The sequence below is a fragment of the Pelobates fuscus genome, chromosome 5 (genome assembly GCF_036172605.1).
Source record: "Pelobates fuscus isolate aPelFus1 chromosome 5, aPelFus1.pri, whole genome shotgun sequence".
Classification (NCBI taxonomy): Eukaryota; Metazoa; Chordata; class Amphibia; order Anura; family Pelobatidae; genus Pelobates; species Pelobates fuscus.
Window position 1 is genome coordinate 274,822,889 of NC_086321.1, and position 24,439 is coordinate 274,847,327.

The window sequence follows — 24,439 nt, forward strand, 5'->3', positions numbered from 1 at the left end:
TAAAAAATGTGGGTATAATTTCTGCACACACTAACAACAAGTGTCGGAGGCCGCACAGGAGGATTTTTTGGAAGTTGTACTTCCTCTGTTATGTTTTTACAATTAAAGCTGATAAGTAAACTACAACCTCCATGGACCCTTTTGTGCAGAAATGTAGGGGATAGGCCCAGGACCATAAAACTGTATTGGAGTGTCATTTTTGGATGAAACACTATAGAGCCATTGAGCTATAGAGAATTGAAGGAGATCTTTATCAGCATGCTTATCACCAGCAAAGCCTCCCTCGATCAGTGCCTTCTCAAAGCTTGACAATACTGAAAGAAAACAGGAACCTCTCATTCTTTCTCCGTCTAAATACTGAGCAGTTGGAAAAAAATATGTAAACACTTGACTCTTCAGTTCAGAAGGCCATCTTCAACTTTTCCAAAATCAAATGTACGTCGTTTCATCAAATGTCATGTTCTTTGGCCCAGTATGCTATGCAAGTTTTTGCTCCCTTACAATCGGGAAGAACATATTAGTAGTTATGCTAGGACCCTGAATAATGGTAATTAAGGTACTCACCAGTCCTACAAAGAAATTGATAAAGAACGGGTTTATACTTCGGCAGGAATTCCTCTAGCAATGTGTTAAACAGTGAAATAATTATATATAAAAAAAAAAAAAATAAAAGCATAAAACAAATAAAATATTTCAGGAACTAGGTAAACTAGAATTACTAGAAAAAATGCATTCACTCTTTGGAACTAAATATGCATAAAATAAGACCACGTGATAACAAAACCCCTGAACGTATCTTCATTTATTTTGAGGCTCCCATAAAGATAAATTAAAAGGAGGATCATATGAACCAAACTGTGTTGATCACTTTCATATTATTCCTGAACTTCACCTGTGTTTCAGAATAATTATTTTCTAAGTGGTTGTTGGCACACACCCCCACTCCCTCCAAAAAAACAAAAACAAAAAAAAGCATACCAAATATAATAAACTTGGTTTGGATGTATGTATTGTTGCTGTGTTGTTCCTAGTTATTGTTCTTTTTAGACTTCTTTTTCCTCTGTTTAATTATAAGTAAACTCTCATCCACAGCAGTATATTTTTCTCCCTTATGTTTGCGCCTGTTCCTTTTTTGTTTTTTAAACCGCTCACCAGCAGATTTTCCGAACAAATTGTTGTCAGAATGTTTCGATACTTTGTGTTTTTTTTGCTTTGATGACTTTGCTGAACCTCCTCTGGGAAAGTCCTCACCTAAAGCCTGACTTTTTAAGAAGCTGCACCTTTTCTTAAGCTTTTTCTCTGTGATTTTCTCTAAATACGCATTTTTCTTTGAAGTATGTGGCTTCTCTTTTCCATGCAGGTGTTTGAATTCTTTCAGGTGTTTTTTTTTTTTTTTAGATGGTGACATATCCAGATCTTTGTCAGGTACTGATACCTCATACGGCAAGAGGTCAGCATCTTGAAGGTCTACATAAGCGTAAATATAAAAAAAAAAAAAAAAATTAAATAAAGTGAATTAAAAGTGAATATAATATATATATATATATTGTCATTCAAAATGATAATTATTAGCAATTATAGAGCAGCAATATATTCTGCAGCATTTTCCGATAGAAAATGGATATTTGAGGGTGCAGGCTGCTTACAATATATGAGGATTTGAGGTGGGTGTATAGATCTTGCCAAAGACACTTACTGGTAACTTAGTCTGACTGGATTTGAACCTGGTTTCCCTGTATTACAAGTTCTAAGGCAGTGTAATTTTACCATTGCTCTAACAAGCAGACATACAATAATACAAATTATTATGAAATAAATGTCCTTGATCACTCTTAAACCTGATGAACAAAGGAATATTAGGAGGCAACACTAAGAAGCAAGTAAAAATCACTTTTGGACGTTGGGTGTAAATAAAACACATTGACACCATATTTTCCATATCTCCTCTACAAGGTTATAGATTTCAATGTGCAGTTGCCCCTTTTAAACTAGGAGGGTATTTCCTAATTTCGTATTTATCTATCTAAAAAAAGAAACATACCAAAATATCTAATATAGTCATAGCGAACAAAAAAAAAAATATATTCGACCACGGAACTAAAGCGATAGTCCAATCTACTTTACAGGTAAATAATGTGTGTATGAGTTTTTTTCTGGCTGTGTGTAATGTGTGTGTAAGTGAGGTTTGCTGGCTGCGTGAAAAGCATGTGTAATGTGTTTGTGAGAGTCAGGTTGCATAGCTTTATGCAGAGAGGGGGTTAAAATATCTAGTGGTCTAGTAGGGAAGCGTTTGGGTGCAGATCACAGTAAATGCTCCATTGCAGTACCAACTCTCAGCTAGTCAGGGTGCATGCTGGCAATCCTGGATGCTGAGCTCTGACTGATTAGTGACTGTTGGACTGCGAGGGAGTAATTACTGTGGGTCTGCATATGCCAATGGTGCAGATCAGAAGAGAAAAATATTTATCTGTTCTCAAATAACTTGTTTGAGGAAGAGATGATGTCACATTTTTCTGGTTCAGTGACTGAATAAAGTGCTCAGGAGTGCAAATAGTGGAAATCATGTCTTAGCTACCTAGCCCAATCCCACACTTATATAACAGACTGTCTTGCAAGCTACAGGGGCACAGAGATAGAAAATAATTACATTGATAAGTATGTGTATGTATGAATGTCTGTATATCTATGTACTCACTTGTACACATCTTGCATGAACATACATACATATACATACACACACATATATATATATATATATATATATATATATCTCTCTCTCTCTCTCTCTCTCTCTCTCTCTCTCAGGGCAAACCAGGAAATGAGTCTTCTCCAAGCTACCAGTTAGACAGACTAGACAAGCCACAGCGATTCTACTACATACATTACAATATGTTTGTCTGTATGAGAGAATAAATTTGTAAATGTTTGTCTCTGAGTGTAGCGTTTGCATGAGTATGTCAATCTGTAAATGTGCTCTGTGGGAGTGGGTCTGTGGCAAATGGAATGGAGAGAACATTTACAGGTATGTCACTTGTGAGCTATTATGTGGCTTATTGCCAGTTGAACGTGCAGTTTGATTTGGAGAAATTACAGGAAACCGAATAGTTCTAGTTTTGCAATGAAGGGTTAATTGCAGGGCAGGGATTAGGAGTAAGGGGTTAACTGGAGGAATGTGTGGAGCTTGGGAAAGGAAGGTGTTAATTGCACAGAAATTAGTGGTTCATGGTTTACAGCAAAGGGTTAATTGCAGCTCAATATGAGGATCTAGTTTGGGGAAGGAATGGGGTTAATTGGCAGCAGAGGGAACTCATCAGTTGGTAAGGAAATACAATAGGGATACAATTGGTAAAGGGAGGGTTAATAAGTTAGTGTTGGGATGTGATGTGTTGTGAGAAGGGGATACTTAGCACGAGACGAAAAAATGGGATACTTGACATGTGGTGTAGATGAAGAAGGGTTGACAAAGGAGATGCAAAATAGTTAATAAGCTTGGGTATGTTAGTAAATTGGTGTAATATGCAAAAAGGAACCTTGGAGACATTGAATAGACCTCTCCAAGTTGGTATATGGAGAAACAATGTTGCAGCATTGAGCTAGACTTAACTACAGTCAAATGTAGTAAAATTGGATACAATCTAGTATCAAAGCAGATATACTTGGTTATTTGTTCTAAAATTACAAAGCTTTATTTATATCATGCCAACAATGAAAATAACTAAAATAGAGTAATATTTCTGCCTACTAGCAGAGATAGGGGTATCTATTGCTGGGATAAATATCTCAGTATTCCTTTTTTATATCTTAAACTAAAGTACAGACTTCTTGATCTCACGAAAAAGAGGAAAATAAAATCAACTTAATGGTAGTATATAGTCTGTACTGTAGATATTTGTAAGGAGTGGGGGAAATTCTCTGAGACCATCAATCAGCAAAACTAGAGAGGCTTAAGAGGATAGTGGAGGACTGTGGTATTACTCCAAAGTGCTACTAACGTACAGTGCCTTTTGAGATAGGATACCAACATACCGCACTATAGTGGAGGAGGGTAGACGCAGGGCCGCTATTGGAGATCAAGTTAACACTCCATACTTGTTCAGCAGACTCGTGGACTTGGTTTCTGTCCTCTACAGACAACTATACTTGCCATCTCCCTCAACACCTTCATGGGTGTTGTATGAAAAGTGCCTAAGTCCTAGACAGTGTCAGTCAGGTCAATCCCCCTTATTTGAACCTCCTCTATCACTCAAACTGCCTCATGTTGGCCCCTAGTAATTCCAGAGAAGTAGGAAGAGAAGATTAGACAAGAGCACAGTCCTCCACTACCTTCTTAAGCGTCTCTAGTTTTGCTGATTTTTATAAGCGTTTTAAAGAACTCAACAGGAATGTAAAATATATATAAAGGTTTATCAGAGCTCCACACTAATGTGCAATGCATAGGAGTGTGTTATAGAGCTCCACAATAAAAGTCTGCCTGTTTCCACATTATTTTGGCACTTAAGATTCAGAGTGTAGGAAGTTACTACAGTACGCAAAACTGCGCATTTTACTACTGTTAACCATAATCTCATCTGAATATATCCCTAAAGAGATTGAGCTCTGGATCGGCACCTGACATATATCTGAGTGACTGGCAACTTATATATGTCTGTGTGTTTATGTGAGTGGCCAGTTATTTACGTTTGACAATGGCGCTAGTTTGATACATGTAACGGTGACAGACATGCCCTGGTGGCCTCCCACAGTGGTCAAAACAATTAGTAATAGTTAGAAAACTTTTCTGGGTCCAGCTTGGTGCCAATCACTGCCTTATTTGCTCAAGAGCTCTGCCACTAATAGGACGATCAGCTGGTGCTCTCAGACAATGAGCCAGCATAGCATTGTGAACTTAACATGACCAGAGAAAGCAACAAGCACCTAGCAAGACTCAGGTAAGTTCTCAAGCCGCCTTTGGCTGCTTATTGTGGGAGGGCACGAAGGAACCCCAGGTGATATAACCATTACATCTGTGGCTGACAGGGTGTATGCTTGTGTCACTATTAGAAATGGGAACTTGTATACTTTTGCAAAAAAACACCTTGTCTGCACAGAAGCAACAAAAATATTTATAGTACCTTTAATCTTGAGTTTTGCCCTCTCGTTTCTTTTCCAGATATCCCGATCCCCATCATAGGTGAATACAAGCTGACATGACGGAAAGCTTCCGTTATACATAAGCTTTTCTGTGCACTCCTAGGGAATAAATATATATTTTAGCACTCAAATAGGAAACAATCATTTCAAGTTTAGTTTAACATTTCCATAAGTAAATAAAAAGAACTGCTGATTTCTGTTTGCAAGATTTACTGCATAGGGATTTTTAATGTAGAACTAGGGCTTCAGGTCAGCGGTTGCTTACAAACATTATACAGCACCACATGGACATACTAGTACATTGCCGACTTAAAGAAAAACAAATATTCGTTACAAAGGCATTTATATGTCTGTATTACTACTTAGAGTAATAGAAAAATAAGCAGATTTATTTACCTTTAGTAACTCTCACTGCTATTTCCATATATATATCATTGGGGGCCTAATATGCATGTGCAACAATCAACTGCTCTCATCAGCAACTCCTCATAGAGATGCATTGACTCAATGCATCTCAATGGGGAGAAGTCAGTGTCTTCGTGTAGAGTGTGAAGACGAAAACAGATGGTACTGCAAAGATTGCAGGACCCCACACCAGGAAGCCCCTCTAGTGGCTGTCTTGAGTTAACACTGTTACGCTCTACTGGTTTTGGTGCTTAGAGTACCTGTTTAACATTAAATAAAAAAGTAGATGACAGTAAAAAAATATTTTTACAAAATGCTTTGTTTCACTTTTGCTGTATTTTATTTATTTTAGATTTATTACAAAAAAATACTGAAGTTTACTACTGCCATCTAATGAATACAATTTAATTTCTTTGTTTTTTTTTAATGTTGGATTCTCTATCACGGATAAACTGTGATTGATTACACTCTGTGAAATGCACTATCGTCCTATTTTATTACACCCTTCTTTTGTGAGCTACAGCCATAATTTTTGTTTCATTGTTTTGATTGCTTTAATATAGCCTGGCTTGCAGCAATTCTTATAACGCTTAATGAGTGCATCATTACAGACACTTGCGACACACTAAGCCATGCATAGACAGCTGCAACAGTGCTCTCTGCACTGTCTGCCTTTAATGGGACCAGCCTGCACGCCTGGCAGTACGTTCTCGCCTGGCTGGCTTGCCTATTCTTTGTATGGGCCTGTCTCTGTCAGTGTTTGCGTCACTGGCCTGTCCCATTTGGTCCACACATTGGCATCACGCTTTACAGTAGGCACTATCAGTCCTATACAAAGATGCTGTTTATTTAGTGAGCTATTCCATTCAGGAGTAGAGCATTATGTCAGTTTGACAGCAAATAGCGGTTATACCTTATCAGGCTAATGTGCCCCCCATTGTCTCCAATAACACCCTGAATGTTGGGGCTTATAGGGAGTTACATAGTACAATAATACAGATAACAGTGTTGCAGAGCAATGTGGATTATCATTCTATCTCAAGGTGCAATTAAACAATTACACAAACTTGCAAAACACAAATTTTCTTGTACTGGAAATATGCTGTACAAAGGAAGAGACTTTTGCATTGCATGCCGGAGAAAAATTATTAAAAGTACAAGAACCATTTGCAATATTTCACAATGAAGCGCACAGTTGATTAGTTCTATAAAAACATTTATTTTACTAGAACTCACATAAATACAATGGCCTTTCCTTGCACAGTTGCTACAGTACACATTTTTTTTGGCTTGCCCAGATTTCGACTTCCTGATGGGTCCTGGTTTAACCTGAAATAAAAACACGCAATGGAGGATTAGTATGGAAAATATTGATATTCAGACCAAACAACATATACTCCTATTTGGCACATCTTAAAAAGAGTCATAAGAATAAATACACATGTTGTTCTTTCAAGGAGATCATGAAGTTACTTCACATGAACTCTGGAGGCAAAAATTATTTTACAAAAAAGAGATGGCAGGCATTAACAATACTCAATTGATCATCTCTGTGGAGATATAAAGATGACTGTCCCTGACAGTCCCCATCTAACCTAACAGAGTTTGAGGGGATCTGCAGAGATGAATTGCAGAAACGACTCAAACCCAACGCACAGGTCTTTTGGTATCATACTCAAAAAGGTTAAGGGCATGAATACTTTGAATGTCAAGCTGGTCATTCAGTTTTTCTGTTTAATATATCTGCAATAGTATCAAAATCTGGTTTTGACTGTGTTATTACGTGTTATTGAGTGTAGTTGATGTGAAAATAGTTTAAACGATTAACTGACAAAGAAAAGAATTTCAGAATTTTTTTAATTTAAAAAAAAACAAAAAAAAACACTACAACCAAAAACCTCTTCTCCTAGTTAATACGTGTATTAAAGTGTAGGTTTGGGTCTTCGGGTCTGGTTTTAGCACTACCATGGTGTACCCCTCCCTAACCTTAAACTGCTTCAAGCGCATTGATCTAAGAATCCTAACCCAAACCGAGTATCTAGCCTATATCCATCTCTCAAACCCACGGGTCAGTGGTTCTTAATATTCTTTTCAACCAACCATTGTGTACTTGTCATTAGCTTGATAACTCATTCTTTAACTAAAAAAGTAGCCTTGTGACCTAATCTACCACAATACAAATATAAACAGGATTATTCTAGTCAAAGATCTTTCCACTGTTTGGGGATGGCAGCACAACAACAATAAAACATTTACAGTGAGTCTGGCAAAATGTGAAGTTCCTGTTCCAACCAAAACGAGACTCAATGAAAAACTACTGCCCTAACCAAACACCAACCTAGAATATTGTACTATTCAGTGCCAGACGGAGAAAAGTAGAAACCAATGCAGTGCACCCTGACACTTTTTGGATGTCTAGATTTCAAGAACATACCCTAGATCAGGGTTGCCCAAAAAGGTAGATCCCCAGAGGTTTTAAAACTACAGATACCATGATGCCTTGCCATTCTAAAGGCATGCAAAGCATCATGGGAGTTATAGTTCTGCAAGGGATCTCCTGCCCTAGATTAATTCTTGTACTCTTGCACAAGACTGCTTCTGTTGCACGCTGATATTGATCTGTATTTTGGCTTTAAATCCTACAAATGAGCAACATAAGAAAGGTTAAGTTTCTAAATCCTCAACCCAGTGGGCTGTATTTGATTCAGGGCTGATGTCCCACAGTGAGAGGAAAAAAAAACCAGACAATTTGCATGTTATTACATGCACAAATAAGGTCACCCCCCCCCCCGAATATGTATTTCTAAATGAGACACAGCCATGTGAAGTAGTTCCTTCTCAGTCACGTATTAGAGACGTGTGCTCTGAAACATCAAGCTACTTTAGGATATAGAGAAGTATACATGAGTATACATTGTCTGATTTTCATTTTATTCTTTATTTTTCTTTGTGCAGGGAGTAACAAAACATTTGTCAATGCCACAACAGCATATTCAAAAGATATAGACACAGTAGTTGTACATTTGTGGCATAAGAATATCGGCACATTTTTAAATGTTATGTTTTAAACACGCTATCTGCAGTAGATTATACATGCTTTAAGTAGTTGTCTGATTTTCATTTTTATATACTACTCTCATGACAAAAATCGGTGGACCTCCATATCATATTGAAGCGACCATGTAAAGCTTCATTGTGCATGCCGTGCCTTTTAAAATAAATAAATATAAAACGCTGCTCAGCCAATACATCAAAAATAATGCATAGAGCTCTTCAGATCTCTCTTTTGTTTGATACATTTAAATAATGTATATTTTGTTGGGTGATATCTTGAAGATTACTTCACTATCATAATATAGGAGGTAATAACCTAGTAGACAGCATTACCTATAAGAAGGCTATCCCAGCTGCTTTTCTCACTGAAAGCCTTTCATGCTCCAGTAAACTCGGTAAATATCACAAGATAAAGCCTACCACGCCAAGGATTTAAGTCCTAATGTCTCCTCAAAGTGCTGCTGATGCAAAGATTACAAATCATTTTTTCTTAAATGTCATTTTACATAACCCTTTTTTCTGCTTGAGTAGTTAGTAAGGAACGAATGAATGCCATTAAAACACTTAATCATTATCTGGGAAACTGGTCTTCACTACTAGGAATCAGCATGACAAAGACCAGGAGAGATCAGACCAGCAGACTGTCTCAGTGAGGTTTGCCTCCTGCTAATATCACATGCAAATGGATGCGGTGGACAGCTACTCCGATGACCTTGAATTGGCCCTTATCTGAACTGACTGCAGTCTGCAGAGAGTGCCGTCAAGCCAGTCGGCTATATTACTCAATTTTTTTTTTTTTTTTTTTAAATGCATGAATTTAAGATCGAAACTTACAGTGGTTAATATTAAAAGCAGTACATGATTTCCGATGATATCTACGTAAGTAATATTCATTAATATGGTATCCAGAAAAAAAATTCAATGCCCAGTGCATTAGGTGTCTCTATAGAGTTTTGATTTCACAAATAAAATAAATAAATCATTTACTAAAGTCTGTTTTGCTTTTAGTACCATAAATGTTGTCTAAGTTACAGTAGTCTTTGTAACATAATTTCCTTGAGGGAAAAGGATATGAAGTGAACTGAACTGTGGTTTTTAAGCCCCATGAGAAGATAAAATAAGGTTTTTAAAAATCTTTTGTTAAATCTAGGAGATAAATAGCCCCAAAAAAATAAAAATAAAAATTTGCAAATCAAAATATCTATCAACGTCTACTTCCTGCAATCTTGCTGTCCTAGAGAAGATGTCAAAATAGAAGTGTGCACTTCTGTGATAAAGTGTGCATGTGCTGTTGCATGCAATGAACACCATGGTGATGCATCACTGGGTAAAACAATCGAAAAAAAACTAACACATTTCTTTTAAAGTAATAGGACCACTACTCTTTCTGCTTATTTCTCCTAACATGCAGTATTGTTATCAGTCACAGCAAAGGTTTCTGTGAGTTGTAGTTCAGATGTTCGAGATGTAAACTAGAAAACTGATAACAGGTATTGATGGGATATTCTCTGCACTGCCAATGAATTTTAAAGGAGCATTGAGATTTGATAATGTTCGTGTCTTGGGAGAGCTTACTGCAGCAACAGCAAAACCTGTGAGTAAGAGCAGGTGCAGGAATGTCAAACGCAAGTCTTTATCAGTCAGCAGGCGATACAGTGGGTGACCCGCTACTTACCATTTACACATATTTACTGAAAACTACCACCAACAAAACACTAGTTTTGGTAAGAGAAACCTTTGCTGCCCCCTCCCTCCAATAAATAAATAAAACGCACTTTGATCCTCCACAGGTAACATCACTCCTCACAGGAAGGGGAGGTCATGGGGAGCACGGGAGTGGCATGCCACCATTGGCTCTCTGGCACCAGCATGCTGTGTTTGCTGGCATCAGACGTCATATTTGCACAGGATTCACATTGGCCACTCACAACTCGTTCCAGGCTGTCTAATGATGTGGCTGGTGGTGAACTTACACCTCCGGAAGCAGACCCCATACAGACTCCAGGCACCATGACTACTTCAAATCAGTTGAATTGTCGTGGTACTTGGAGTAACTCTTAACGTACCTGTATGATGAATAAATGGATTGGCAGTTTGCAGTTGTTAACTTGTTCATTTCCCTTTACACCTAGCTGCAGCAGGCATTAAGCTGTGCGAGGTAGAGGTTGCATCACACCTTTGGGTAATTTTTACTGTGTAGCATAGATCTTGTTTGGAATATCTCTTAGGTCTATGACCTTATGCGATGCAGGCTCTAATGCCTAGTGATGGCATATAGCCCTCAGCCCTGCATTTTGATACTTTGGGGTCCCCTCTATCAGTTGGAGCCACAGTGGCCCCAGATGAACAGCATGGCTTCTCTTTACAGGAAGTGCTTAGGAATACTTTGCAAGTTACATGCAGGGAGGTGTGACTAGGGTTGTATAAACAAAGTAATTTAGCTCCTAAATGGCAGAGAATTGAGCAATGAGATTGCAGGTGCATAATCTGTAAACTAAAAATGCTAAATTAACAAAGTTGTTTTTGGTGACTTTAGTGTGCCTTTAAGGGGTTAAAAGGGACAAACACTTAACATTTAGGGGTGTGGCCAGGGACAGGCTGTTCCAAGACATTTTAGGTGACTTACTAGTAACATACATTATACAACTAAAATGTAATTTAGAACAAGAACAATGTACAGTCTAATTCCTAAACACATTTATTGTAGTTTAAAGACTTATCACTGTATTATTGCTGTATTATTGAGTATCTCTTGTTATACACTCAGATACACCAACAACATGGGGAGCTTGGACAAGACTGACACTAGAATAGAAAAGGGAAAGAGGAATTTGAGGAAAAATAGGGACTGCAGCAAGTTGCTAAGTTTAAACCTGACAAAGTAGCATTAATAGAAATTCCTCCCATAGCCAATGAACATATAATTTATCAGAGATAAAGGATATATTCATTGATACATGTGGAGTTATTAAAGGGTTACTCCAAACACATGGCACTGTCACAGGGGTGACATCAGCCAACCAGGCTGGCTTATGTCAATTCTATACAACTTTGTTGCCCAGGATGTCAGTCACTGTAAGTGGTCAGCCAACGAATTTCAACAACCGCCGTGGCACAGAGTTTGTCTTCAAAACCCACATAAGAAGATCATTCAATGCATCAATGCTTTCCTATGTGGAAGGCCTGATGCACTTGACGCACATGCAGTTTCCCCCCAATTGCCGACAATGGAGGAGGCAGAGTCAGCACCAAGGGACCTCGGCACTTGAACGAGTAAGTCTTAAATGGGGCAGACAATAACCTTAGTGCACAGGGAAACTATAGCAATATAGTCTTGTATTCCTAATGCTACGGTGTTCTTTTAAGGACAGGATCAATTGTCCAACTTCTGAGTCAAAACAGAATTTGTTTTTAGCCTCTGAGTTCACTTTTTGCAGCAAGAAAACATTTTCGGACACGTGCATTAAATAGAAGCTTATGGTAGGGTGAAGTGCCAGCTGTTAGTAGATTGTTTAATAGTACAATTGGTTCAATAGTCCACCATCTGAGTCAAAGTAAATGTGTTCCACCGGGAGTTGAGGGTTTCTCTTTAAGTGTATGTGTGTGTATGTATGTATATACATTGTTAAACACAGATCTGGACACACCAGTCAAACCTAAGACTTTATTTTCCCACAGAAATTTCACATTTGACGTGCTGTTACTACTGCAAGGGATTATGGGTGGCATATGCAAACGAGTTAAAAAAAGAATCACCTTTTTGCCTCAAATTTCACTTTATAGATGGATTCCTTGGAGTTTCTCTCTACTTCACACAATCCAGGAAGAGGTGCAAAGCCAGATAACCACTCATGGACAGCTGCTGCGTTGCATCATCAGCATGAGGTTGGAGACTGGCTTGCTACTGACACTTAACATTACTTTGTAGAGCACAAACCAATAGTTATAGTGGAGTAAAAAGGTAAAATGTTAGAAATGGGCAGAAAATGGAAAAAAATAATTTTGTTTATAACAATTGTTACACATAAAGGGCAACTAAAGAAAAAGAAAAAAAAAAAAAAAAAAAGATTCCTGTATCCGTCCGGATTGTTAAATGCCTCATATGGCAATAGGTTATAAGAAATGTTTCAGCTAACAGCAGTGTAAAACATTGCATATTCTATTCACATTAGTTACTGATGTCTGCAGCAACTTTTGCAATGACTTGCACCATAATACGTAAAATATTTATCACAGAGAAACTCCCCATTGTACAGCGCTATGGAGTCTGATGGCGCTATATAAATAATAAATAATAAGTCTACAACCTAAATTTTTGTTTGTTAACAGGCACTCCAGATGGCAAAGCATCATGGAACATGTAGTCCACTGTAGTGCTGCAGACTGCCTATCCTTGTCTTAGACCAGGGGTAGTCAACCTTCGGCACTCTAGATGTTGTGGACTACATCCCCCATAATGCTCTTACACCAGTAATGCTGGCAAAGCATCATGGGAGGTGTAGTCTAAAACATCTGGAATGCCAAAGGTTGACGCCTATGCCTGTCCTAGATTAACCCTATACCTAATTCTATGCTTACACAAAATCTAACCATGTACCTACTCTATCTGAAACCCTACACTATATTTAACTCTTAAACAGCAGCCCTTCCCTACCGCTAAACTAGGCTGCTGACAGCAGAGGGATATCCCAACTCAAATAGTATAGAGCATATTCTAATGTGTGACTCCAGCTTGAGGGGCGGGGATCTCCTTCCATGCTGCAGCTTCAGCATGCAGTCCTGGACAATAATACAGTGATAGGCACTAGGCAGCTGGCAAAGACCAGCACCAATCCCAGTCGACAGGGGAGCATTGCAATTACAAAGAACTATTTGATCAGGAGAAGGCAGAGCAAAGCATTTGGATCGAACACACACACACACACACACACACACACACACACACACACACACACACACACACACACACACACACACACACACACACACACACACACACACACACACACACACACACACACACACACACACACACAAAAAAAATTTTTTTACATGGCTCAAAATGTCCACTCGCTAGCGATTGGTGAGTGAAAATTTAGCTCATAGAAACATAGAATGTGACAGCAGATGAGAACCATTCGGCCCATCTAGTCTGCCCAATATTTCGAAATACTTTTAATTAGTCCATGGCCTTATCTTAAGTCTAGGATAGCCTTATGCCTATCCCATGCATGCTTAAAAACTCCCTCACTGTGTTAACCTCTACCACTTCAGCTGGATGGCCATCCATGCATCCACTACCCTCTCAGTAAAGTAATACTTCCTGATATTTTTAAACCTTTGCCCCTCTAATTTAAGACTATGTCCTCTTTTGTGGTAGTTTTTCTTCTTTTAAATATAGTCTCCTCCTTGACTGTGTTGATTCCCTTTATGTATTTAAATGTTTCTATCATATCCCCCCTGTCTCGTCTTTCCTCCAAGCTATACATGTTAAGATCCTTTAACCTTTCCTGGTAAGTTTTATCCTGCAATCCATGCACCAGCTTAGTAGCCCTTCTCTGAACTCTTTCTAGAGTATCAATATCCTTCCGAAGATACGGTCTCTAGCTTTTAGAAACTTGCCTTTGGTGTGTATATGACTTGCAGTGGTGAGTAACTGAAGTCCTGGTGAGCAGCATAGGAATTTAAATTTGAAGTCCTTTATATTATATAAAATTCAAGATCTACATTTAAAGACAGGCCTAAACATACTTGCACACCCCAGTGAATTTCTACTCAATCCCAACCCAACCAGAATCTTCACTCTACAACAACTAGTGGAGTATGGAAATGTTGAGTCATATATTCTCAACACCATACTACTTAACTTATATATTATTCGTACTGCAGTCATGTATTCCGGAGCACTCAACAACAAATTTAAAAATGCATACCTGGAGTAACATCTCCAATACAATGTTAAAAAAAAAAATAAAAAAAAGAAGCATCAATGCTTCAAAATGAGAGAAATCTCAATGTATCTTTCCTGGTAAAATATTTAATAAATAAAAATAATTTTGGAATAGGATCTTCAACACACACATTGATAAGAGGTGCAGACCGTAAAAAAGGGCCAATATAGATTACGGTTAACATAATCTTTTATTTATTTATTTATTTATTTATTTTTTTTAATTCTTTATTTTTCGTGCTTTTATGCTGAACAAGTATGCGAGTGGTGCCCCAAAGGCATCCCATTCGCTATATTAGTATACAATACAATCATTTCAATGGGGCAAGGTAAGAACATGAGCACATTTTTTTTTTTTAATTAAGCGGTCATAAGCGATAGTAAGGCAGTAGCGTAGTTGAAAAGTGGGAACATCCTATGTTGTATGCTAGTCTTTGCTGCAGTGTAGCCTCAGTCTGTAACTGTAGCGTGTGTGTCACTTACTTATGCCTATGTGGTGAATGCGAGTGGCAAGATATTTTGTGTGATGGCTGGCGGGTGCAGCAGAAGACACTAGGTGTTACTATACGGTAGGTCGGGCTATTTCTCGAGCTTTTATTTAGCAGAGTGATCTTGGTATGTTTGGATGCGTCTCTGACTGCAGTAGTGGGGTAGGATGTACCAATCGCTGCATCTTCGCTCACTCCCCTGCGGCTACCCAAGGCCGGGGAGGGGAGGGGGGGAAGGAGCCCCTTAGGTTTTAACGCATATATGAGCGTGTCTTAAGGTCAGGGGGGTGCCTATATGTACTCTCACTTACTTAAGCTGTAATGTACTAACAATTGAAGAGTAGCAGGTATAACCGCAATGAATTTAACATTAAAAACAATAAGAGAGTCATCTAGAAAGCAATCAAAACAAAAGAAAGGAAAAAAGTCATGAATAAGTTCAACTGGGAGGCAGGGGCGACTCTCAGCTAAGCACATTGCCACGTTGCCGTAGCTGAGTGGCATTCAGTCCCGGTTAATGTGGGTTGCGTGGGAAGAGTCTCCTGAGCCCTCTCAAGCTCCGGTTTCCTCAGAGGGAGCCTGTCTAGATCTTCGTGGCACAAATGTCTTGGTGCGCTCTGGGTCCCATCTGAGTGGCTGGGTCGGGTTCTCCCGGGGTGTCGGTCCAGGTGTGGCCTCTCGGGGTATTCCCAGGGTGTGCTGCAAGTCTCTTGCGTTTTGAAGTGAGTGGACCACAAATTTGTCTTCGCCCTTCAGGACTATGAGCGATCTATCAAGGCGCCATCTATATTTAATGTCCTTTTGCCTGAGGAGGGCAGTGAAGGGTTTCAACGATCCCCGCCATGCTAGAGTGCCGCCTGTCAGGTCAGCAAAGAAGGTTAAAGAGTGGCCTTCGAAATTGACCTGGGGTCTGTTTTTAAGCGCTGCTTGGAGTGCTGCCTTATCTTTACGGTGGATGAAGCGGACTATAAGGTCACGAGTGGCGGTGGCCGGGGCTTTAGCCGGTTTCGGGACCCTGAACACAGACTCGATGGGAATAGCCTTGGATTGTTTTGGCGTATCTCTGTCAGGAGTCTGCGGACATAATGCGGCAGCTCCTCCGCTGGTATATCTTCCGGTAGCCCCCGTACCTTTATATTTGTGGCTCTGCGCTCTTCTTCGGCAGCGGTGAACCGCCGGTCATAGTCTTCGGTTTTGCGCTGTAAGGCGGTGATCTCTGCCTGCATTGCAGTGATGTGTGCGTCTCGTGCCGCAGAGGCGTCCTCCAGGGTTCCCAGCCTTCCAGTGATGCCCTGTAGCTCGGTGCGTAGGGCGGCCATATCCGCCTGTAGGGTGGTCTGGAGGCCTGCAAGCAGTGTTTTAAGCACGGAGGTGGTCACCGGAGCGTTGTCCGGGTCCAGAGGCTTGGTCACCGGATTAGGTAAGTGTGCAGTAGTCGGCATGTCTTCTTCGTGGTAGAAGTCGTCCGAATAGTCGGAGTATGTGTCCGCGTGGTCGGCCATTTTGGGCCTTGCCGCCTCCCGAGCTTGTCTCCACAGGGCCCCAATGTCTTGGCCTTGTCTTGGCTGGTCAGGCTTCGCTTTCTTTGTTTTGCGCCCCATACCGGTTTCGCCTTCTTTTCCTGTATCTTTTGGTATTTTGGGGGGTGATATGAAGGGCTGTGATAGCCAAATATTCGCTGTTTTCACGGGAGCTTTAGCTGCATGCAGCTTCTCCGCTTCGTGGCTTGGCTCCGCCCCCCTATTTATTTATTTTTATTTAACAATAAAACACAGACTCTCATTCTGCTATATACTTATTTTTATTTTTTAAAGGTGCTTTTTAGCTCCAATCATCTCCTTCAGTTAAAGTATTGAGTGTGTACTTTGGAAAACATGAGGCATTACACCCTACATTTCCGTGTTATGATATATAAGCCACTTATTCATTTTTCACAATGGAAATTGAAGTTCAAACACTGTGTGCTTAAGGTTAAAAAGAAGAAGGCGGCATAATGAGAAAAAAAATCCTGGTCTTTCATAACCAGAAACAAAGCTGCAGATTCCAAGGAAAGAAATACAAAAAAAAAAAAAATCAAAAAATAAACCAAGACTTCCATTTGAAAGAACAAAAAAAGAAAAAAAATACCACCTCCGCAAGCCCGGAACAATAAATAATATATTCAAGATAGCTGGATAGCAGCAATTCACTCAATGAATAAATGTAAATTAGGAACTCCAAAATCTTCATGGCTTAAAATGAATCCCAATTTTCTCCAAAAGGTGGTGACTTTTATCCACTGGTCCATGGCTAATTTTATATGGAATGCAAAAACATTATTCAAATGGAACTGAGCATTAAACTCCAGCAGTTTTTTCATGTACCGCTCTCAGCACAAGCTATCTTACCTCTATTTTAATTTTAAAGTGAGTTAGCAACAAGCTTCCTTTTAATCCCCGGGGAGATACCTACAGAGGAACCGAAACTTATACGCTTGTGACAGTAACACAAATGCTTTTTTTGCCGTAATGTGCAACTCTAAGTGAAATCACTTCACAAGAAGATATACCCCTGCAGGTATCTATATTTTATTTGCCATCTTAAACATGTCTAGCTCTTTGCAGTCTTATATACATATATTTCTTCCCCCGTCTTGCTTTTGCTCTCTCGCTGTCTCTCTCTCTCTCTCTCTTAAATGTATTGCTTTTCTACACTCCTCGTTGCAGATGGACTGCATAAATAAGCAATGTGCTATGAGGCTTCAGACTAGCCGATAAACCCCTTTCAATTTTCATGCCAGCTTCTTCTTTTGTAATTCAAATCCGGCTGAAAACTGGCAGCTCTGGAAACTGAAACAAGCACTGCCACAAATACCTTGTAATGCTATCGACCTTGTCTGCCCATGCAGTGAAAAAGGGGGATGCATATGTGTCTGCAGTCATCCAGATAACATAACTCATTTTTTTTCCTTTGGATAACAGGAGGCAACGCAGGCTTGTGGACCAGAAGCATTCATTACAAAGCAAACTGCAGAATAGGATTCTTCAATGTACACAGTTTGAGTGCGTGGATGTATGTACATGTATAATATAGGAAATAATATACTATATATATATTCTAACATATAAGGATTCTGGTTGCAAATTTACCTACTTGGCTCGCCATCCAGATAGACTCTTTAGTACAGTGTGCTTTTATTTAATCTATTTGCCACATTTTATGATATAGATTAAAGCCGTATGGGATGGCAAAAGGGAATCACTTTTCCGAAGGAATAAAAAGACAGAGCTGCTTATCAGCAGCCATCAGAAAGTTCATTAACCAGCTTGGCTTTGTGCCCTCCAAATTGAAAGGTTAAGTAATCCCCATAGGAATATTTCTGGGAAGCGCCGCCGATTGTCCAGAGAGGGGCTGCCATTCATCATGGAATCACTAACTTGCTATTTTACCACCATTTTGACCCCAAACAATTGTAGATTTTTGAAGAAAAAAAAAAAAAACACACACACACATACAAACCATATATATTGAATACATGGAGGTTATATGTATTTGGGAAACACCAAATAGGATTGCAGTAAAAACCAAAACAACTAAAATACGAGACAAAAATATATATGCTTGTATAACACAAGTGGTGAAAAATTATACACACACACTTATATAAATACATATACAGATACATACATACAAGAAAAAGGGAAGAAGTGCCTTGGAAAATCCTCAGATATAGGCTAATATGCAACGAGAAAGAGAAAAAGAAAAAAGGAGGACATAAACTGGAATATAGTGTAGTATCTACAGATTGGAGTAAATAAAAGAAAATGCACTTGTAGTGTATGGAGTGGACAGTTCGCATCAATTTTAAGCACCTGGATGTTCTTATCCCCACCTGTGGGTATACAGTTTGTTTCATGGTCCAATGAGGGGTGGTCCAAAGGCTATATAAAAGAAACAGAAAATAACACCAATATAGTGTAGTATATTTCATGTGCTAAATGGGGTGAGTATTTATATACGTGTATACTCCCATTTTTTTTAAACCTTCTGACATCTCCTAATAGACAGCGTGGAGTGGTATAACCCTCAGAAATAAAATATTGAATACACTGTATTAAAGGAACACTAAGGTCAGGAACACAAACATATATTTCTGACCCTACAGTGTTTAAAAAAAAAAAAAAAAAAAAATATCTAGCCCTCCTTAATATAGTAAAATCTTCCCATTATTCCAGTCTGCTGGATCTGACTCCTTGGATGAAATAATCAAAATGTATGATCTCAGCCAATCACAGTGCTTTCCCAAACGCTGCCCTGGCCATTCAACATCTCCTCATAGAGATGCATTGGATTAATGCATCTCTACAAAGAAAGTTTAGTGTCTCAATGCAGAGGGTGGAGACACTGAATGTCAGTGTTGCACAGTGTGCAGCAGTAACTAGGGATCGACCGATCGATCAATTATCGGTTTTGCTGATATTATCGGCCAATATTCCCGGTTTAAAAAAATAAATAAATAAATAAATAAAATTAAAAAAAATATATATAAAAAAAAAAAAAAAAAAAAAAAAAAAAAAAAAAAAATCGGTATTGGCCAAAATCTTACCGATAACACCGATATGACGTGGTCTAGCACGCAGCCAATTTGTCCTCTCTCAAAGTCTCGCGATTCGCGAGGCCCTGGCCATCTAAGCATTTCCGCCAGTTACTGAGGCAACGCTCCGTGTGGCAAAACCAGGTGCGCAAGACTTTTAGAGAGGAGCTGAAGTAGTGGTGTCTGCCTTCTACCTTCTATTTGTGCCACTGGATTGTGCCCAGCATTCGTGAGAGGTGGGGGATTATGCCCTTTCACCATCTGCCTGTCTGCATTCTCTGCATCTGTGAGGGAGTGCTCTCTGGAGGATCGATAAGACACAGCAGGCGAAGCCATGACAGGGAGCTGCGAAAAGTAGTAATGCCACAAGCTAGAAGTTGTTAAGCATGCTAATAACTTAATATGCCCTTATGGTACAGGATTTTACCACACAGTAGATGATAAAAGCTCACAAGATATAAAAAGGTTATGACTCTGTTTAAAAGCCTTCAAGCTATTTGAGCCGAGTTGTTGCAATCCATAACATCTGGAGTGCCGAAAGGATAACTACGCCTGGCATGGGAGAATAAAACATTGAGGTCACTCAGGTGTGCTCCTATTCTTATCCCATTAATCTAAAAAAAAAAAAAAGTAATTTTAGTCGTTATAACGGAAGCTTAACGGGTACATATCTAATTGACCTCCTTCCTCTCAGAGACAAGATGTAAAAATCCCCATCACAAGTGTAAGGCAAGCCATCCTTGTAGGAACTGAAACCCATCTATTAAACATAGTAGTATGTTCATATTTAAAATGACAAAAAAAAAAGGAAATAATTTTCCTCACAAACCAATAATTTTATGAATAGTGGTATAATAATCATCTTATCCCCCATCATGTCCTTACCAACAAATATGAAATAATACAGATAACTATCATAACTAAATTAGATCTGTGGATAATATAATCAACACAGGTGTGCAGGAGTCTATAGAAGCCATCAAGCACCCCTGAATTTTAGTATAAACCCACTTATTTACAGATATGACAGCATTATAGAGAATATTTTTTCTCTCTCCATTTAATCTGCCCCCTGCAGTCACTGTTAACATGCTGTCTGTGTCAGCCTTTCTGCCATCTCCTACTTGGTGCACCTGGTCATTCCTTGAACTAAAGCCAAAAGTGATTCAACTGGTCTTTTCAACTCAGAAAAATATTGGGAAGGGAATTACAAATTATTTTTTTTTAGCAAAAGGTAAATATATCTGGGAGAAAGTGGGGAATGAACAGGACATTGATGACTGAGAAATGGAGGTCTACAATTGATAACAACATTGCAAATTATGATAAATGCATGCCACTGACCAGGCAGCCCAAATGTAGAATGATTCACCGTTCACAAAGATGCATCTTATCCTGTGTCAATAAAAGCATGTCAGTACTTATGGTTGTGGACAGCTCCTTCCTGATGCTACTTTGCAGAGTCGTAATTCAGCAGATAATATAGACATATGTGTACATACCATTTCGTGTTCAATTACATTACAGCTTGTTATATTTTCTGTATTTACACAAATGTATTAAATGATTCAACCAGGCCTTGCGTTTGTATTTTATTTTTTTTGATTGTGCTTCCGATGCACAGACCGAATAAAACTGTCATGTGACACATTAGTCTCACATGAAAGAACTTACTCAATGCATTCCTGTGGATAATTTTGAGTGTATTAATCCTCTGATGCTCCTTTATGAGTGTTGGATTGGATCTCACTGGAGGAGATCCTGCCTCCTCTGTGACGGCGCCTGGGGAGGAAAGGTGAGCAGCGCCTAGGGAGTCTCAGAGTTGGAAACAAGGTAAGTGAAAGAGGGTTCTTAACAGTAGTTAGCAGGTACAAAGATTTGTATTCCCAACGTCATAGTGTTTAAAGTACCCATGTTATTCTTTCCTCACTGGTAGATCACAGAGAGTAACATCAGGATCAAGCTCATCGGCACAAACAGAATTGGCCTGCGGAGTTCCACAAGGAACCATCTTGTCTCCCATGCTATTAGCAAATTACTTGCTAGCACTAGGAGACATCAACAGACGACATGGCCTATAAGGAAGATATCACTGCAATGCTGATGACATACATCTCTACTTCTCCTTTGCTCGGGATACTACAGACCCAACATGCCGCATCAACAGTTGCTTAGCAGACCTCATAGAATGGATGAATGCTAGTTGGCTAAAAGCGAACCTGGACAAAACAGTTACTCTTGGTGAGTAACCAACTGGCCCATTATCACCCAACTGGCCTGGAGCTTGGAGGCTCTGAACCCAATTCATCAGAGGTACGAAACCTTGGAGTGCTGATTGACTGTGGACTATCATTAAAACGGACGATTTCCTGTGTAATAAAATCTGCCTACTTTCATCTGAAAAACATAGCCAGGATGTTGAAACGCTGCCACTGCTCCAATTAAAGTCTGCTGTTTGGAATTGACCTGTATGTGCCGAGACATCTGTTTATGTATGTTTCACTGATGTCATGAGCACATGGCTGTAGACTGTAGCTTACCGTTCTATGGTAAAGCAAAGAGAAAAAAAATGCTGACACTAAAGTTTCATTAAAAGGGAAGTTATGTTCATGAACTGTGTTTCATTTTGTACACATTCAGCATGTTTTTATATAATTTCACATATGCCTTTGCAATGTTTCAGGCACAGCTGAATTCTAAGCAAGTTCACAATTAAGACCTTTAAACTTAGGACATTGACACTCTGTTCATGGACCACCATACGGCAATGAAACTGATGTGCAGGGATTATAGGGAAAGAGCTCCATGCTTTGGGAAGTATTTCAATGCTTGCTAAGTGGAGCTAATTAGATAGAAGTTAGGTGAGAAGTAGGGATGGAAGTGGATGTTCTAACTAGTGTAAGATTCACAAAAACAAAGATGGTAATTGTGAAATCATTGAAGAGTGGTAAGTGACACAAAGAAGTATATATCATTTAAATTTAGGATCAAACATATTTTCATTGCATAAGGAAACATTTTTTTTTTTTGATTGTCCTCAAACTTCACTTTAATTCCAGTGTCAAATATACAAAATATTCATCTAAAAATGCCAAATGAAATGATACCCCTTAGATTCTGACTGACATATGTCTAATGCCCGTGAAAAAGTTGGGTAGCGCTGAAAAAACAAGGCATTGAAACATTGTCTAGAAAAACAAGATTTGATATAGTAGATTGGGGAAATGTCACTGACGAAGCTTTGAATATAGCTGAAGGATTACATGGTTTGAAGGCATGACAAAATAATCACAATGGCTATTTTGAGCTTTGAATGCGGATTTCCAAATGGAACTCGGTAAAGATTGTTGTTGCCACAGGGTAATAGAAAGCGTTTAGCAAAACTAGGGGGTGACATCTTTTAAAAAAAAAAAAAAAAATCTATTTCATAGACGCAGAATTATGATCCTGACTGAAATATTAAAGGATAATGCTCTTTTTTTCCCACCTATTGTATTCCGACATATCAGGAGGTTCTTGTCTACACCAAGTACTGTGCGTACTGTCTATAGGTCTGCATCTCAATAATGAAATCAAAGTAGTCAGTGTAGTATTTGCAGGGCTTTGTAGAGCCCCAAAGTATCATATCCTGTGCAGCAATCCAACTCACTATTATGCAGAGTACATTTAGACTTTTTTTTAAATCTGTATCTTGTTTGACCAGTTACTGTAACGGTTGTCATTTTAGCAAGTTGATTGCAGTATACAAAATGCAAGGTTAACAGAGGGGTCAGTGTTTGCTATCAAGCTATCACTGCTAATATCAGTCTCCAGGATGTGCAGACAAGCTTATTTTGAATTTGAGCAGCTAACAGAAAATAAACCGCTTGCCACAGCACACAGAAAAATAAATTGTCACGTGCTTATTTTATGATCAAATTAGGTACCCTGTGTGCAATATATATATATACAATATTTTTACCATATTATTTTGAGTTCTGTGTTTGATGATCTATAAAGAAACAAGGCAGGGAACCAAATTTTACATTTTCCTCTTCTTTACATTTTAGTTGAATTTGGTGCACTTGTAGAGCATTTGTTTGTTTGTTTTTATCTGCAGATATAACTTTTGCTGTAGTCTTACTAATGTAAACATCAAAACACAATCCACTCCAGAATGTGCATGTTTTGTAAAGAAGGTAAAAACACAGCTTTGTTTTGCCTTTTGCGAGTCCTTGAAAGTTGGTAAGACCCTCATTTCCTTCAGAACAATGTAAGCTCTTTGCAGCATGATTTCAACAATTGGCTCAAGACACTCCTCAGGGATGCAGACCAAACCACATCATGACTTAGAACAAGAGATTCCATGCACAAGGTTAATTGATGCCAATGTCCTCAGGCATCTTCAGCATAGGTATACAAAATAGATAATGTGTCACAATAGATGCATGTAGGTCCGCACACATAGACAATCCCACATAATCCACAGAATAATTATGTATATGAAAAGAGTGCACGTTTATTGATAAAAACAAAAACAAAAAGCATGAATATCAAAAGGTCATGGTATCATGCTGTCACTGCAGCCATCCTAGATGCTAAAGGTAGTACAGGTATATCACACCAAAACAATGTAGTACACTGAGATGACACAAATTTTCCAGCAAGAGAGAGAAAAAAAAATGTTCAGGAAAATATCAATTTGCCGTACTACCTACAATTGCCAGACAGGGGAGAGATCAACCAGAAGACTACGCTGAAAAAGAGTTGAAAGCATTGGATGCGTTTCGCACCTTCCCTGGTGCTCTCTTAACATGGGCTTACAAAGACAATCCCGGAAAATGTATATCCAGAATGAGG

The 24,439-nt window shown here is 38.9% G+C and overlaps 1 protein-coding gene across 1 annotated transcript in view; it reads right to left on the reverse strand.

Annotated features, from left to right (window-relative positions):
* Nucleotides 1-777: 777 nt before the first annotated feature.
* ZCCHC7 (zinc finger CCHC-type containing 7) overlaps nt 778-24,439 on the reverse strand; it is a 129,610-nt gene continuing 105,948 nt past the window's right edge. The window contains exons 7-9 of the mRNA XM_063457269.1: nt 6,772-6,864; nt 5,112-5,229; nt 778-1,467 (exon numbers count right to left, since the gene is read on the reverse strand). Of these exons, the coding sequence (XP_063313339.1) occupies nt 1,028-1,467; nt 5,112-5,229; nt 6,772-6,864 (651 nt within the window). The 3' untranslated portion in view covers nt 778-1,027. The remainder of the gene's footprint in view (nt 1,468-5,111; nt 5,230-6,771; nt 6,865-24,439) is intronic.